This window comes from Eleutherodactylus coqui, chromosome 5, assembly GCF_035609145.1.
Source record: "Eleutherodactylus coqui strain aEleCoq1 chromosome 5, aEleCoq1.hap1, whole genome shotgun sequence".
NCBI classification, from domain to species: domain Eukaryota; kingdom Metazoa; phylum Chordata; class Amphibia; order Anura; family Eleutherodactylidae; genus Eleutherodactylus; species Eleutherodactylus coqui.
The window spans coordinates 204,819,236-204,836,714 of NC_089841.1; the positions used below are offsets into that span (position 1 = coordinate 204,819,236).

Here is a 17,479-nt window from a genome sequence, read left to right on the forward strand (position 1 = left end):
AAACACCTTTTCCCAGTCATTTAAAAAGGAAAAAAAAAAACCACTAAAAATTGGCATCACTACATCCATAAGAAGGTCCTACCAAACGATCACATAGTTACCCTTGCATGATAAACTCTGTCAGAACAAAAATATGCAGTGGCAGGATAGCATTTGTCATTCTTTCTCCAAGAACAAAATTGAACAAAAGGCTATCAAAAGGTCGTATGTTCTCAAAAATGGTACCAAGACAAACTACAGGTCGCCCTGCAAAAACAAGCCCTCACACAACATAGATGGAAAAACAAAAAAAAAGTCATGGGGGGGTCAAAAGGATGGCAAATACATTTTAAAATAAAAAAAGGTAAAAACTTTTAATATCACTATATAGAAAAACTACATAAATTTGGCATTGTACCCACCCACAGATTAAAGACCAGGTGTCATTTCTACTGCACTGTCAATTCCATAAAAGGTAAAGCTAAAACCCCTTAAAATGGTGCAACTGTGGGTTTTCTTTCCACTCTGCCCTACTTATCTATTGACAGACCTTTAACATTTCTTATATAGTACATTAAATGGTGCCATTGAAAAATAGAACTAATCCCCCCCCCCCCCCAAAAAAAAAACCAAAAAAAAAACAAGCTTTTAGGTAGATATGACCCAAAAAATTTGAAAAAAAAAAAATAATGATTTTTTTTTGAAAATGGGAATACCAGAACTGCAGGTGGTCACCTGGATACAGGAGCATCAATGATCCTTGGTCATGAAAGAGTTAAAGTCACACAAACATTATGGTTTAATACTAATTCTAGACAGATGCACGGTTAAAAGTATAAACAGCTTAAACCATCCATTTTTATAGAATTGCTTACTTTATGATGGTCTGCACATGACAGCTGATCTAACAGGTAAAGGTTGGATTGTGTCAAAAGGAGAACAAAAGCTTGTATTTGTGGACATCTTAAAACACAAATGAAAGTCTCTACAGAAAAAACAAGCTTGGTCTTGATAAAAAAATTATTTCACCACTAGGGGGAGCAGATGCTATTCTAAGCAAATACAGTTCTACAAGGACAATGAACAGAAACTATCCAGGCTTAGTGTGCAGAAGTCTAGGGGACATCGTTACAGGCATCTGTAATACTAGCTGAAGCTCGCTACTTACTACCACAAGAGGCAGCAATGGCCAAAAACAGTGGAAGGATTTAAAAAAAAGGTAGAGTCATTTTTTTAGGAGAATGGACTGATAATAAAGGAGATGTAAATATGAAACTACCGTGAGCCAAGAAATGATCCCAGCCCGTGTTTTTCTGTTTGCAAAGCAGAATTGGCCACAAGTGCCCAGAGCTTTTATTTTTCCTCTGGGTTAAAAAGCAAGGCCCGAGTAAGGCTCAAGGCCCGAGTAAGGCTCAAGGCCCGAGTAAGGCTCAAGGCCCGAGTAAGGCTCAAGGCCCGAGTAAGGCTCAAGGCCCGAGTAAGGCTCAAGGCCCGAGTAAGGCTCAAGGCCCGAGTAAGGCTCAAGGCCCGAGTAAGGCTCAAGGCCCGAGTAAGGCTCAAGGCCCGAGTAAGGCTCAAGGCCCGAGTAAGGCTCAAGGCCCGAGTAAGGCTCAAGGCCCGAGTAAGGCTCAAGGCCCGAGTAAGGCTCAAGGCCCGAGTAAGGCTCAAGGCCCGAGTAAGGCTCAAGGCCCGAGTAAGGCTCAAGGCCCGAGTAAGGCTCAAGGCCCGAGTAAGGCTCAAGGCCCGAGTAAGGCTCAAGGCCCGAGTAAGGCTCAAGGCCCGAGTAAGGCTCAAGGCCCGAGTAAGGCTCAAGGCCCGTATAATGTATATTTCTGCTAGAAAATAGTTGCCTTAAAACAAGAACAAAAAGATTAAAATCCCAGTGAAAGGGACTAGACCACCAAAAAAATTATAAAAATTAAAAAACAAATACATATTTCTAATCAGTTTTGATTTTCAGATTGCAGAATTTGAAATTCTGTACTCTCTACTCATGACTATGGGGTGGCCATTTTGATTGAGCTGCATTTAAGGCCCAATGCCCCAGTGCGGATTTTAATCATAAAACCCATGTGCGTCCCCCGCGCGGGAGATCCGCAGCTCCAGAAGCCCATAGGAATGCATTAGCATCCACAGGGCAAATAAATGCATGCGGATGTGATTTTTTTTTTTTACTGGCGTGCGGGTTGCATGTGCGGGAAGAAATCGCAGCATGCTCTATTTTCCTGCAGATCTCCTGCACGGACGGCTCCCGCGGCTTCCATTAAAGTCAACGGAAGCCGTCCGGACCCGCTGCACAGCAGGAGATTAAAAAAAAAAAAAAAAAGAAAAAAGGGTGCACGGCGCACTGTTGGCCGTGCACTTCCGCCGTGCTGAAGAAAGAAGATCAGGCCGCAACAGAAGAGACCCGCAGCATCTGTACAGGTAAGCATGCTGTCATTTTTGGCCTCATAGCTGCGGGCACGAGTGGAAACCGCTGTTGGATTCCACCGTGCGCGCCCGTGGACACAAGGCCTTACACTTGGGAGGATTCAGAAGATCTGGTTTACAGCAGCTTCGTGGGCAATTCACACAATGGACAAGAGGGGACTAAACATGTTCTGCGACCTGTACAGGGGTCATTTTGCAGAGAGGGAGTAGAGAAATCGTTTACCATTTGTTCACTTCTTGTTATCGTTGACTTTCAGTCCGCATAAAATACGTCACTGGATTGTGGGATTCTCGCTCAGCGTAAACTCTCACCGCTCAGCGCTTCACATAGAATGCGAAACGCTAAGCCCATAAACCAGTGTGTTCGCTGTCTAAACACTCTGCACGAGTGCTAACGACCTTAGCGACTCCTTGTCCTGTCTAAATGGGACACTACCTATTATAGAGGTGTTACCATCAGTGTAATCCTGTTAGTGAGATGACTGCTGCAAAGCTTTCTGCCCAGAACAAGTAGTATCAGCCTATTACTAGACCCTGTGGCCAGTGTGAAAAATGCAGGATTTTAAGATTTTTTTTTTGTTTTTAAATGCAGATTTTGAGCAACCTTTTTTTTCTAAAATCAACCAAAATTTTTAAAATAAATATGCTTAAAGAGGTTTTCCACTGAAGTACTATTGATGACCCATCATCAGGATAGCTCATCAATAGTTGATTGGCCAGGGTCCGCCACTCGGAACTCTCTGTATCTGGAGCGGAAGTCTCCGCACCAACCTCCCATGTAGTGGCCGGTGATTGTAACTTCAGGCAAGGCTCCCATTGATTTCAATGAGAGCCGTGCCTGCAGTTACAAGCGCCGGCCACTACACGGAGGTAGGCGCGGAGGCTTCCGCTCCGTCGACGGTTATTGCGGCGCTAACTGCAAGCGCCCAAAGCTGATCGCTCAGGGTCCTGAGCGGCAGACGATCAACTATTGATGACCTATCCTGATGATGGGTCATCAATAGTATTTCAGTGGCAAACCCCTTTAACACTAAAATGTGGTTGATATAATAGGTCATTTTCTGATGACATTCCCTTTAACAAAAACACCCGGTACACAGGTCATTATTTGTACCTGATTGCCCAGTATTCCTGTTTTGTTTTCAATTTTGTACCATTTATAAAACAGTGCATTCATGTAATTCTGTCTAAACCCTTATAACCATAGACCCAACTGTCTGAGATTTTAAGTAAATTTATGCAAAACCCCCTTACCGAGTACAGGTTATATAAAAGCCATTTTTGAATAGAATGCATCAATGTAGGACTCCAAAACCCGTCACACATGAGAAAGTTTAGATGACTTACAGAAATTAACTGGCTTCTCAGTTCCTGCAGATGATTGCGCAGAAGCTTCATATCCTTAGAGCCAGACGCCCCGGCATCCAGCACAAACAGCTTGTCAGAAATCTGGAGGTCATTACCGAACCTGTAGAAGAGAAATCATAGCAATCACCCACAAGAAAAACAAACTAAACTTGTTACACACAAGGGGTCTTGTGAATAAAATCCAACAGGGTGTTCCAAGTGCTTTTTACAGTAATTACCACAAATGATCTGGGGAGCTGTAACTGAACACTACCACATACATTGGCTAGTATCAGACACATGATACCCATGTACTATTTAAAATATGACTGGTGCAAAGTACGCCAGGAAATGGTCTTACATGTTTGCGCCACATTTACTATGAGTTTTAAGACACTTCCGATTTGTCTGAAAAAGGGGCATGGCCTAAATTGCTCAAAATTTTGGCAAAATTTTTTGGCAGAAACCAAGCCAATAAGTGGTCTAAAATTAAACTACGCAGTCTTAAAATTCAAGAGCTCCATCATTCAGCAAAGCTACTTTGAAAAATCTGGCACATTTTTAGTCTAAATTAGCACTATAGACGGCATTAGTAAATAAGTCCCATATTATAATGAAGGTAGATTCACCCATCTTTGCCCGTCAGCTAGTGTCTCTGGTATCCGCTACCTTTGATCTGGAGGTATGTGCTCAAGTGTGTATCCCGCCACAAGCAAAAGCCTCATCAATATTCATTAAAATTCCCGTCACACCTGTACAGGGAGGCCCTTTGATGTCTTCTGCTCCTTTTAGGACAAACCAGTAAGCCCTTTGTTCCAGGGTAACCAAGTTAACAAATCACAGGAGATACCATTATCCTCCTGTTCTCACAAAACACATTTTCCCAGACTGACTGACTGTGACATCCAACTACTGAGAGGAGACCAAGATTACTCATAATCTCAGTTCATTTTTCTAAGAGTTCTAGCCAGACATCACTTATATTTTCAGAACCAGGGCTTTACCGCGGACACAAGGCATTCACTCCCATCGTTGTGTGACCCCCAGAATATGAAGAATTACACAGCTACTTGACTAATAATCCTTTTGTGTTTGATGTCTAACTGTTGGTAAATTCATGCCGTGATATATGGCTGCCATAGTTTTCTTCCTGCAGTGCCTCCTGAGGAAGTATGGCCGAAATATTAACCCTTTCCAATCCACTGTCTGACGGCTTAAGACATTATGATTTAAGGCTGTACAGTTCCGATGTTGGAAGACATTCACCAGGGTTCTCTTACTGTACATTGCCAGCCTCTGTGCTGTCGAAGTCTATCCAACATGTCACCTCATGCAGTACTGGCTTTAGCCAGCAGATAGTGCTGTTGTATAACGGCAGAAAAAGAGTAAGCCCCCTAGGAAAACCAGGATACAAATTGGATTGGAAAGGGTTAAATTGGGTTTCCATCCAGAAGAGGGACGCCTCAAAGAACCTTCAAAATTGAAGGGGGGTCCCCTCAAACCTCAGACTGGTATTTTCTATTTTATTTCTTTGTATTTTAACTTGTGTGTTTTTTGTGTACTCCGTATCTTTTGATCATCATCTTCTCATTTTGTATAATTTTTATGTAAGCACTGCCAACCTTTTTAGAATAAAACTTAGAAAACTTTATTAGTTGTCCTTAGGCTCGAAAAAAGTAATCTATACCCTCGAGGGCGTTTTAATTGTGTTTCAGTCGGTGTAAACCAGCAAGGCTTGTATCCATGCAATGATCAGAATTGAGGTGGCTGACCTATCTGTAAGAAAAAATGGGCAGTAGTGGTAGAGAAGTGTGTTGGAGCATGCTAGACCATGTTGGGTGCGATTTTGGCTTCATCTTGCAGGAGTACAGGATTCGGGGGAGCTGGGATATAGAATATGCTGCTAGTTTTTATTTATCTTGATAAGCATAGGTAAAAATCTGCCATGAAAAATCAGGTTTTGTGTGTCATGATGGCGAGTTTAAATGGGGCCGACTGTCACCAACCTGTGACCAGGTGGACCACAGGGTCAACTCAATCCCAGCTCCTTAAAAAAAAAAAAAAAAAAAAAAAAAAAAAAAAAGGCCAATGGCTTTTACTGCAGTCCATGCTCTAGAAATTAAACCTACACCAGTCATGAGCTGCCATAGATTTCTAATTGCGCCATAATTTTTTCTGGTTTGTCGTATAAAATTATAGAAAATTTTTTGGGCTTACGGTAAGCCAGGCCTCGTCCATTGAACCACTGCAACTTTTTGGGAAAGTGGAGTATGGGGTGTTAAAACCTAGTAAATCAAGATTTTGGGGGGGGGGGGGGGGGGGGGGGGGGGGGTTGGGCAAAAAGAAGCATGTGCCAAAAGTTGTGCCTTTTAAAAACACCAGAAAACTGGTGCAAGTACCTTGACAAATCAGAGCCAAATTCTTTAGAAGCCTTCACATACATATAGATAAATATATAGTCATTTTAGCATAAACTTTGCTTTAATGGCATTGTACCAAGATCTAACGTTATGCTCTATCCAGAGGAAAGGGGATAACTATGATTGGTGGGTGTCCAAATGCTGGGACCCCCACTGATCCCAAGAATGGGGGTCCTAAAAGGTGTTGCACATGCGTGCCACCGCTTCTTAATTACAATGACAGTATTGGAAATTGCCGTGTGCAAAAGCTAGGCAATCTTCAGTGTGGTCATTGAAATGAATGAAACCGCTGTGTGCATGTGTGACCTCTGCTCCATTTATGCAAGCACCGTCAGGACCTCTATCCTCAGGATCAATGGGGGTCCCAGTGATCACCCCCCCATGATCAAAGTTATTCCCTATCCATGGGATAGGGAGCAACTTTAGATTTTGGTACAGCCCCTTTGAAGAGAGATTGATAAAACCCATTTTAAAACAAGTATACGAAAACTGAGGTAACAGGAGGGGCACCGGGTAGAACATTCATTTCTTAGCAAGTACAGATGAGAGTATTCATCGTGTAGGGGCACGGCAGGGAAATAAACTCTTGCTAACAGGTTCCCCCACAGACTACAGTTCCCTTATTACAAGTGATTGCTCAAAATAGAATATAAAACATTAAGGAAAACTGCTAAATGATATAAAATTGTCAAAATAATTACCGGTTTCTAATTTCTTTTAGCAGTGCCATTTCCTTGTCATATCCAAACTCTCCTGCAGGCCGTGGGAGATTCACAATATCTGCGTGAGTTGCAACCAGGACTACTTTAAGAAGATTCTTCAGCTTCCCTCCATAGGCTGTCACATAACAAGAGAAACAGGAGAATAATCAACAGTCCAAGTATTCTATGCAGCTCATATTCACATTGATAGAATGATCACACACACACACACACACACACACACACACACACACACTTTTAATTGTGAAGCGCCAAAGAAAAACGGGCATGGTGTGTAAACCTGCGCTAATAGTGTCTATCAAAACATTGTTTCTGTAAAGAAATGAAAGTTATATCTTAATGATACATCGTTCAGTGATACTACAATAAATTGCTACTGATGTAGCAAATCAGAAATCCCGTGGCTACATATGCCTATCAGCGATGGTGTACTTGCAAGCTGCATGAAAAATGAATCATGTCGGGTTCAAAAGAATCTAGCATAAAAGAGTAAGGCCGGCTGTCCACGGGCGTTGAAGTCCCGCCGCAGAATCTCCGCCAGTCAGCCCTATCTGATACATAGGCTGGCTGCGGAGAATCGGGGCAATTGCCCGCCGCGAGCAGAGAATCGCAATGATTCTCCGCTCGTGGACAGGGGCCGGCACTTCCCGTAGCAATGCTATGGAAAGCGTCGGCCGGCGTAATTAGCTGGCGAATTCACTGCCGTGGACAGGAGGCCTAACTTTGCCGTATTCATCATACAGCACACGTGACATATTGGAGCCAGTGGTGGAGCTTAATGAGGCCATCACAGGTACAATACAATAAAGTAGTGTTGCAGTGTATTGTATGCGTGATCAATCACATGTACAAGTCCACAAGCGAAGCAAAGAAAGAAGGGAAAAAAAGGGAATGTAAATTTAATAGTTCAAAATAATAAAAATGTATATTCAAAACTCAAAAAAGTCATTTTCACAGTCTAAATAGAAAATAAGCATTGTATTGCCAAGCTCGTGAAATTCTGAACCATTAAAAATATGACATTTATCCAGCATGGTGAACGCTTTTTTCCCCCTTTTTTTTTTTAATTTAAAAAAATCCTGAACTGTAGTTTTTTGGTCTACAGACAAGAAAATGGGATAATTAAAATAAATAAAATAAAAACTTAGATATTCCAAAATGGTTCCAGTAAAATGGGAAAAAAATCCTGATGGAAATAAAGTTATACCGTAGTACTTGGAAGATGGAGGTGAAAGAAAGAAAAAAAAAAGAAAAAATTAAAACTGACTTAAGCCGGGCTGACACGGGCGGATTCAAATTGTGAGATCCGCGCCCAAAGTATGGGCATTAAAAAGCATGTAAATTTGCTTTTTTGCTCACACTTGCAGATACTCTGCGGGTGGAGGAAAATCGTTTGCATGCTTCATTTTGCCACGGAGAGCCTCCCATTGATGTCAATGGAGGCCGCCCGACCCGCAGCCCATACACAATGGACATTGCATATGGGCTACGGGTACACGCGTCATCGCTTAGCGATGGCACAGGAAATACAAATATTGAAACCGAAACTGTACTGCGCAGAACCAACAGCGAGCCACCGCAGTCATCCGCAATACAGCAAAATAAGTTACGCAGGGTTGCCGGCCGGACTCATTCTTATGGGGTTAATGCGTTTTATATTTTTGTTTAGTTTTTTTTTAGTGGGAAAAAGTGCAGATTCTGCTCAGTGGGTCACACTAACAACTTTGAACATTCTCTGTACGTCACATATTTGTCGCACTAAAGGGCTCCCTCACCCTGGCAATTGAGATTTTGCCATGAGAAAAATCGTGTCTTTGTTCCCTCGATTTATGAGCGTCAGCAATACGTTTTCCTGATAATCTTGCATTGCATCCAGCTGCAATTGTATTGCGCAAAAGTCAGAGTTTTCAATGTTAAAAATGCATCGCATGAAAAATTGCAAGTTCGTGCGATGCGATAAAAAGGAGGCTCCATAGGGAAACACGGGAGGTAAAACGCAGAGATAGGACATGCTGCGATTTTTTCCCCACTCCCCATCGCATGAGTGAAAACATTGCAAATGGGAAAGAAACCATTGAAAATCATTGGTTTCATAATTCTGCGTCTTCACTCACTCTCGCATCGTTGTGTTTTTTGAATCACTCCCGTTTCCCTATGAAGCCTTTGTTTTTTCGCACTTCAACGCATGTGCTTGCAATTGTTGTGCGATGTGGTGCATTTTTAACATTAGGAAGTCCTATTGTCTTTCTCATGAAAAAAATTGCGGCAAAATTGTAAAAAAAAAAAAAAAAAAAAAAAAAAAAAAAAATCACAAGCGGCAGCGATGTTGTCGCAAGAAAAAGCACTGCTGACACTCAAAAGTCACGTGAGCAAAAACACGATCGCCGTGTGAAACTACCCTTAAGAGCAATTTGGACACCTCATCAAGACCGTGCACAGGTAGGTCACCTACCCTGGAGTGCATTGGCACCACCTGGTAGAGCTTTGTATACTACAACACTATAAACCCAACTATATCCTATGTGCTTTATAGCCTTGGAATTGTTGGATTAAGTTAAATACTTTTGCTGCGCCAAGAGAGAAATACGGCTTCTTGGACAGGGATTTATTGGATATACGCTGCTAAGCAGCTCAGACAAGTTGATTACACTTCTAAAACAGCAGCTGAGAAAGTGATCTTATAGTAGAGAAATCAGGATTAGTGGTGGGAGCAGCCGGCGGCACCAAGTGACTTCATGCGGCAGCTTGCAGCAAACACACTAGACTGCTTAGAACTGGACATCTCGCCAATATTACACAGAATGATCAGGAAACGCTCATGGCACGTGTCATAGGGACCTCATCAAGCACTGTCTGCACGGCAGTCGCTCACAGATACTTGTAATCCTTGGTATTCATTGTATGCAGAATGCTGGTAGTGCGCCGCCACACTAGTTTACTACAAATATAACCTATACAATGTGGTTGCATTAGTCTAACCACCAATTTACAGAAGGATGCCTCAGCACTCAGACCTCTCAAACCTATTCAGCACCAATTACTGGGACTGGATCTTTTGTGACCTCACATTCTAGACAGAAGGCCGGGAAGAGATTCCTTAAAATCTTCTCAGTTTTTTTTTTTAATTAAAATCTCACCTGCACCAAAAAGGCACAAACTAACAGACTATGATAAGATCTGCTAGCAGCTAACATAGTAAAGCCCCATTTACTCTGATAGATGATCACTAGAGATGAGCGAGCGTACTCGGAAAAGCACTACTCGCTCGAGTAATTTGCTTTATCTGAGTATCGCTGTGCTCGGGTCTGAAGATTCGGGTGCCGCTGCGGCTGACAGGTGAGTCGCAGCGGGGAGCAGGGGAGAGCGGGCGGGAGAGAGAGATCTCCCCTCCGTTCCTCCCCGCTCTCCCCTGCAGCTCCCCGCTCCGTGCCGGCACCCGAATCTTCAGGGACGAGCACAGCGATACTCGGATAAAGCAAATTACTCGAGCGAGTAGTGCTTTTCCGAGTACGCTCGCTCATCTCTAATGATCACTCAAACGATAGTTTGATTGACAGTTCTGAGCGATCATCTTTGCATACTTTATAGTAGCTACTATAGAATATGCAGCCGGAGCGGGACACAGCCGTGGCCACTAATAGAGGAATACAGCGATATAGATATAGAAGTCCCCTTTTGATAACTTGTACAATAAACTGCAATACTTCTGTATATTATATTTTTACCAGCATCCTAGCAGGCCCTGCCAGACTGCCATAACAACCCATCGGCATTCAGCAATCGCTTCACTGTTGGGGCCAATGGCTCGCCAACCGAGCACCCCCTCTAGTCATCTACTTAAATGCTGCTGTCAGGATTGACGTTGCATTTAAGCAGTTAAATGGCTACAGATATCCATCATGAGGCGATTAAACCTTTAATAGACTTCAGCCTCTTGACTTGTTCAGAATCCAATGACCGTCAACATTAAATAAATGCTATACGAGTAGATAATATAAATGATCTCTCTATCTACAAGATGATTTTTCTCTTATGCTAGTACACCATTTACTTACCTATCGGTTCTTCAACAGGCGCAAGGGATTTTAGAAAATTGAGCCAGAATATAAGTTGATTTAGTTGAATTTCATACGGTTCTTCGAGGCTAAAGACAACTATGTGCACTGATGTGGGATCATTTGTCGCAAAATAGTCATAGCTGCAGTAATACGTTGGGTTTCCTGAAAACTCCCATACACTGAAATCTCCAACAGCTACAAAAGAAAAAAAAAGTAAGAGGAATATACAAGCTGGGTAAAACCTTCTTACCCATCAAGAATACATGCAATTCACTAAGATATTGTGAGAATCGGAAATTCTGGAACCATAAGGTAATCAGTGTCTGACAATATAGTATAGCCATAAATGTAAAGAATACTCAACGTAACGCCTACCATTCAGATTGGCATTCTGGATGTCAATAGCCTTTGTGGACTGGTCATCAATGGCGCTGTGAGGATGATGGGACGGAGACACAAACACCTCCAGTACTCCTTTGGTGAGACCCGGCTCGAACATCATGCTCCGACTTCTAACGCTGACATTCTCACAGCCCGGGTATAAATCACAGATGCTAACTGAAACTGAACAGCCAAGAAGAGGAAGGTTAGAAATAGTCTAACGCTGTAGATCTGTTCCGAATCAGCTCATTTTTATTAATATGTAATACATGATAATTACAATAATTCCTATTCCTACAAACAGTAAACTCATGAATGGCGCTATTCCCTATAGCAGGAGCCACCAGAAGTTAGCAGATCTCAGATTGGACTTGGGGCCCTTTTAGACGAAGCGATTGATTATTTGAATGAGCGAACGACGTCGTTCGCCCGTTCATTCGCTTTCATGCAGCCTGTTTGGACAAGCAGATACATCGTTGGCTCGTCCAAACAAGAATCGTACAGTCTTTCACATTTACTATATAAGTGAAATCAATGAGAGCCGTGCCTGCAGTTATAAGTGCCAGCCACTACACAGGAGGTCAGCGCAGAGGCTTCCACTCCGATCTCTGTATTTGCAATGAGACTACAAGGGGAAAAAGGGGAACTTTTGAAAGGGATATTTTACATAGCAACATCTACATTTATGAATTGCTTGTTCTTACATACACAAACATTGACATGCCCATTTGTGGGTGAGAAGATTCTTACAAGATTTGCTTTCTTCTTTAAGCTGTGCATGTATGAATGGGAGGGGAGGGGGTGTATTCCCACCTTATAAAAGTAATAGTACATCGCTAGGATATACTGTTGTCTTTATAATCAGGAGGTGCCTGATCTCCAGTATCTTCAATGATACTGAGAATAAAGGGGTAGTGCCTAAAGCCCCATTTACACGCAACGATTATCGCTTAACCAGAGAACTTTTTTGCATATAATTACACATACAGATAATGGCTTGAAATCATCTTTATGTCCCTCATTAGCTAAAGTAAACTTTAGTAGAAGTAGAACTAGTTGTTTGCTCAGCTGGACGTGTGTTTATGCAAGGGATTATCTGGCCAGCAGGATTCCATTGTCTTCATCCAGGCTGAGTTAACAGACAACTATTTTATGCTGGCTAAAAACCAGCGCTAAACGACAAGTGAATGAATAGTGTACAACTGCCCGTGTTCACATGTAACAATTATTGCTCATTTTCGGCCGTTTGACCAACTTTTTTAGCAATAATTGTTGCGTGTAAATAGGCCTTAAGCCACCCGCTGTGGGCCGGAGACGGCAGCTCAGCCCCCTTGATTCTCAGGATTCTAGCGCCATGCCTCATCTCTTCATAAAAAGGTGGGACTATTCCTTTAAGCTTCTGATCTTTTAAGCTGGGTAAGAAGCAAATAAAGATCATTTATCTATGGAAACTAGAAGCTAATGATGCCATAGAAACTTACTGCATCAATTATCTGACACTTTGGAAAATGTTGACGCTCATTATAGTATAAGTCTTGTACAAGTGTTCTACTACAGCGTTTGTGGAGTGGATACAAGAGTTTAAAAAAAAAAAAAAAAAAGAAAATCTCTATATACATAGACTGATTTAATCAGCATTTAATGAGCCTGGCTAACAAAGACCCCCTGTATAAGCCTATTACAATTATGGGAAGAGAGATTATCACACAAATGGATAGGATTCTACAACCTTATTATATGCCTCACAGCATACGAAACAAGTGAATGCCTTGTAAAAAAGTAACAAGGAGTAATTAAAACTAATTCTCTCGTTGCAGTAATTTTGGATTCCATTTCGACAAAAGGGGGTCATCCTCTTGAAACGATCTCCATTCTTTTCACCAATGTCACAGAGTTCAGTGTGATTAATAGATGCTTTTACAGCTGCATTTTCCACAGTGGGAAAAAAAAAACAAAAAAAAACAAAAAACAATCACTGGATTAAAAGCATTTTCATTTGTAACCTGAGCACTTTACTTGAGTGTCAGAGTCATTATATCATGCATTGTTATGATTACACAGCAGCGCAGAGTACAAATGACTCCAGAGAAACTTGTGCCACTTATCCGGGAGTAGAAATTGGACACCCAAGGAATGTGTCAGTACCTCTTGGACGGCTATTCAAAGCAATGCAGCGAGTTGCCCGTTAAGGCAATTACTGGGAAAGAAAAACAAGAGACAGATTTCTAACACCACATCTTGCCTGATGTTTTGGAAGACATTGGAGAAGGGGGGAAGCGAACTGAATTCGTAGATGCCAGCCGGGGTCTGCGTCTCCTGAAGAAGCTGCGAATAAGTCCACATTTCAAGGACTCCACAAGCGTAGTCTTCCCAGATCCAACGTGTCCAAATAATTTCAGCTTTATCCTTGGCTGCGGGGATTGGGATGGTCTTAACTGCTGAATGAATATACTCCGATAGGTGTCCTGGGGATAGCGAAAATAAGGTTTCATTTACAAGGCGGATTATTCTGTCAATTAAAAAGATACAATTTACATTAACCTCTACGAAATAGCGCCCAACAGCTATCCCAGCGATTACCCCTGTGCTTTTACACCGGAGTCCTAGTTCTGTCAATGGAAGTGGAGTGGCCGGAGATCTCTTCTGGCCACTCGCCTCCATAGACTGCAAACAGGCAGTCACTCAGATTGATCGACTCCTGTTTCCACTGGCCGATAGTCGCTTGGTTTTTAGTTCTCCGACAGGCAAGGGATTGGTTGCTCAGTGCCCTGTCGGTGGCTACTTGTACACATAACTATTGCTCGAATTCACTGTTTCCAGCAATTATTCGGGCGATAATCGCCCTGTGTAAAAGGTATCATAAACCCTTTAATGCTAGAAATCTGATTAGTTAAAAAAGGAATTGTCAGACATCTCGACAGGTATGTGTCAGTAACCCATTCCCCATAAAACAATTCTCTCGTATCTTTTGATACATCAATCTTTACATAGCGCCAAGCTATTCTGCAGCACTTTACAAGTGAGGGGGAGCATAGATCAAATCAGACATTACATACAGTATTAGACAAACAATTTAAACAATAGGGGTGAGGGTCTGGCTCGCAAGAACTTAACATCTATGTGGAAATAAGGGTGACACAAGGTACAAGTGCTTGTTCCATATGGTGGTCCGGTCATCCTTTATATAAATAGGATAGTATACATAAACCAAAAACAATCCAGCACCAAGCATGTTGAAGTAGAGAAAGTTTCAATAACGGAATATTAAACAGAACACAGTTCATCCAGCTTGAGTTTCTGCTAAAAAGCCTAACTACATAAAAGGCCCCGTATACAGAGTTTAGTTGGCCAAACTTGCCAACTCTCTTATATGTATGGGGGCGTCTCAGCTACCCTTTGACAGATGAGGTCGGGGAAAGATGGATAGGAAATGCTAAATTTCAACACTGTGCTCTTGTTCCCCTGAGATAAGCCAGCGCCAGAAGGGCTACAGCTTACCTCCCTAAACATATGGATACTCAGCTGAGCTGAACCTTTGTGTGTGTATAGGGGAGTCAGTGGAAATAGTCGATGGTTGAATAATTTTATATCTGACAGTTTTTCAAGGTGTATGGAAGATGGAAACAGCATAATCTGGCCAGCAGCCAGTATCTGTACAAATATGAAGTACATTAAGATGTGTGGAGGGTGGGGGATACCCAGACATGAAGGAATAGGGTTCAGAAGGAGAATGTAGAATAGTACAACAGGATCATGTCAGAGTAGGGCATGTGATCAGTCAGCCTAAAAAATCTCTTGCACGTTCTTTTCTTACAACTTTGTTGTGCCAAACCACTGTTGCTCCTCCTAAAAAATGAAAAAGTGTTAGAGCTTGTGATTTTAGATGGGATATTCTGGAATTATTTCTTTTTTCACGTCAGACTAATATAGGATATGTTTGCTATTTTGTTTCCAATAAAATTGATTGAACCATATCCTGGAGAGTTTGGATACATAATCTACTTTAAAAAAGCCTACAGGCTTTTCTTGCACCACACTTTGACCCCTTTGCGTGACCTTTGGTGGAGGATTTTGGGGTCATTAGATTTGTTACATCCCCACCACCGCCATAAAATCATAAAAAATTTGAGTTTGATACATTGAGTGCCCCGTCAGGTCAGGTCAAAGTTCCTATGTTAAGTCTAGCGGCGCTGTTGTGCTTCAGCCAACAGCGCCACTAGGGAGAGCCAAGCGGCGTTAGCGACGTTCATATCAAGTGCTTACCAGTTTGACTGTTGCCATGTCCACAAAACTTGGAAGACCAAGCCATGGATGGCAAAAAGTTCAAGGGGTAAGCTCAGATAGAAGTTAGTACGCTGAAAATATAGTTTATCCTGAAGTCCTTGCCAATTAAAATAATCAGTTCTTAAAACATTTACATTTTTCCAAACTTTTTAAGCTCGTGTAGCGAACATCGGGTCAATCTAGTTAATTTAACTAGGAAACAACATGTTTGAAGGTTAAAATCTGTACAGAAAATGCTGGCCAGGTAATAAATCCCTTCCCTCTCTCCTGTAGTCTTCACAATGTATTGGAGCTGGCATTTAAATGTTCACATTGACTGAACTTGATGTTATGGCTCACGACACCTGACTGAGCAATAACATCTCAGTGGTTTTTGTCGTGAGGCACCAAGATAAGAAGCTTAGAAATGTAGCTGTAGTTATTTACAGAAAAAGCTATAAGAGAACGATTTCAAATATCTCTATATTGTAGGTCTTAATTATGGCATTACTTAAGTCTATACAGCATGTAAACCCAATACATTCTATATCATCCAGTAGCAGATTTGTTTTGTACTGAATAAGTAGAATAATTGCCTCCTCTCACTGGGAGGATCAAAAGGTTAAATGGTCCCATTCAAAGGACAATATGCCCATTATATAGATCTGATGTCTGTTAAATACTACATCATTACACTGATGGAAAAAGTCATGGGACAGGAACTAATATTGTGTAGGTACCCCCTCTGGCCAGGTGAAGTGTAGCAACTTGACATGGCATTGATTCCACAAGTGGATGGAAGACGGCTGGAGGGATGTTGATAACATTTAGTCGCCCACAGCTCTATGTCATTTGTAAGTGCAGGATCTCGGGTGCGAACTTCTGCACCACATATCCCATAAATGCTTAATTTGGCTCATGTCAGGCGAATATGCAGGCCACCCCATTCTAAGGAACTCTCAAGAGTGCTGCTTTTGCGAATTCTTCACAACTTGTGTCCAATGGCTTGGTGCAATAACCTGCTGGAATATCCCATTATGGTGAGAGGTACATGAAGGGTTGCAAACGATCACCAAGCAGTGAAACGTAGCGGCCACCGGACAATGACGTGTTTAGGTCAACCAGTGGACCCAACCCATGCCATGAAAACACACCCTACACAAGTATGGAACCACCAGTAGCCTACAGTGTCTTGTTGATTATGGAGGTCCATGGCTTCATAAGCATCTGTCCCAAACATGAACCCTACCCATCAGCTGAAAACAATTGGTACCATGACTCATTGGATTACTTCACAGGTTGCCAGTTCTCTATGGTTCAGTTAACAACCTCATGAGCAGAGGTGAGGTGATGTGTCCAGAGTCATGGTGTTGACAAGACACCTAGATAGGTCCTTCTACTTCCATACGCCATGGAAGCTAAAGTATAAAGCTATACTGATATGTAGGATGTGTGTGGGGCCTCCTGCAGTGATTGTGGATGTGATGTCTACCAGAATCGCTTGTCTTTTGGCATAGACCATTCTGGCTAGATGCTGCCGGTGGAGATCGTTAAGCACTTAAGGGAAATCCCTGTGCTGCCCGCTGTGGGTGGTAATCCTTTCCTGGTATGATGGATCGAGGAAAGTTAAATGCTTGTACAACTTTGGAAATGGAATGTCTCACCTGTCTGGCACTCAGTATCATGCCTTGTCCGATCTCCAATAGTTAATGTTGCCCTGTCATAAGCACACTGGCCATTGCCTAAGCTCACTCACAATGTACCTCATAGTACGGGCAAGTTCCTATTACAACTAGATTAGAATTTGCACAGCAACTATAATAAGCTATATTTTTGCTGCAGTATCTGGTTATGGTAGAAAGAGGAGGCATTACTAGAG

At 42.2% G+C, this 17,479-nt stretch overlaps 1 protein-coding gene across 1 annotated transcript in view; it reads right to left on the reverse strand.

Moving 5' to 3' along the window:
* Positions 1-17,479, reverse strand: part of DAPK1 (death associated protein kinase 1) — a 130,944-nt gene that overhangs the window by 5,321 nt on the left and 108,144 nt on the right. Inside the window, exons 20-24 of the mRNA XM_066604093.1 lie at positions 13,580-13,802; positions 11,332-11,520; positions 10,954-11,151; positions 6,878-7,013; positions 3,757-3,877 (exon numbers count right to left, since the gene is read on the reverse strand). Coding sequence (XP_066460190.1) covers positions 3,757-3,877; positions 6,878-7,013; positions 10,954-11,151; positions 11,332-11,520; positions 13,580-13,802 — 867 coding nt within the window. The remainder of the gene's footprint in view (positions 1-3,756; positions 3,878-6,877; positions 7,014-10,953; positions 11,152-11,331; positions 11,521-13,579; positions 13,803-17,479) is intronic.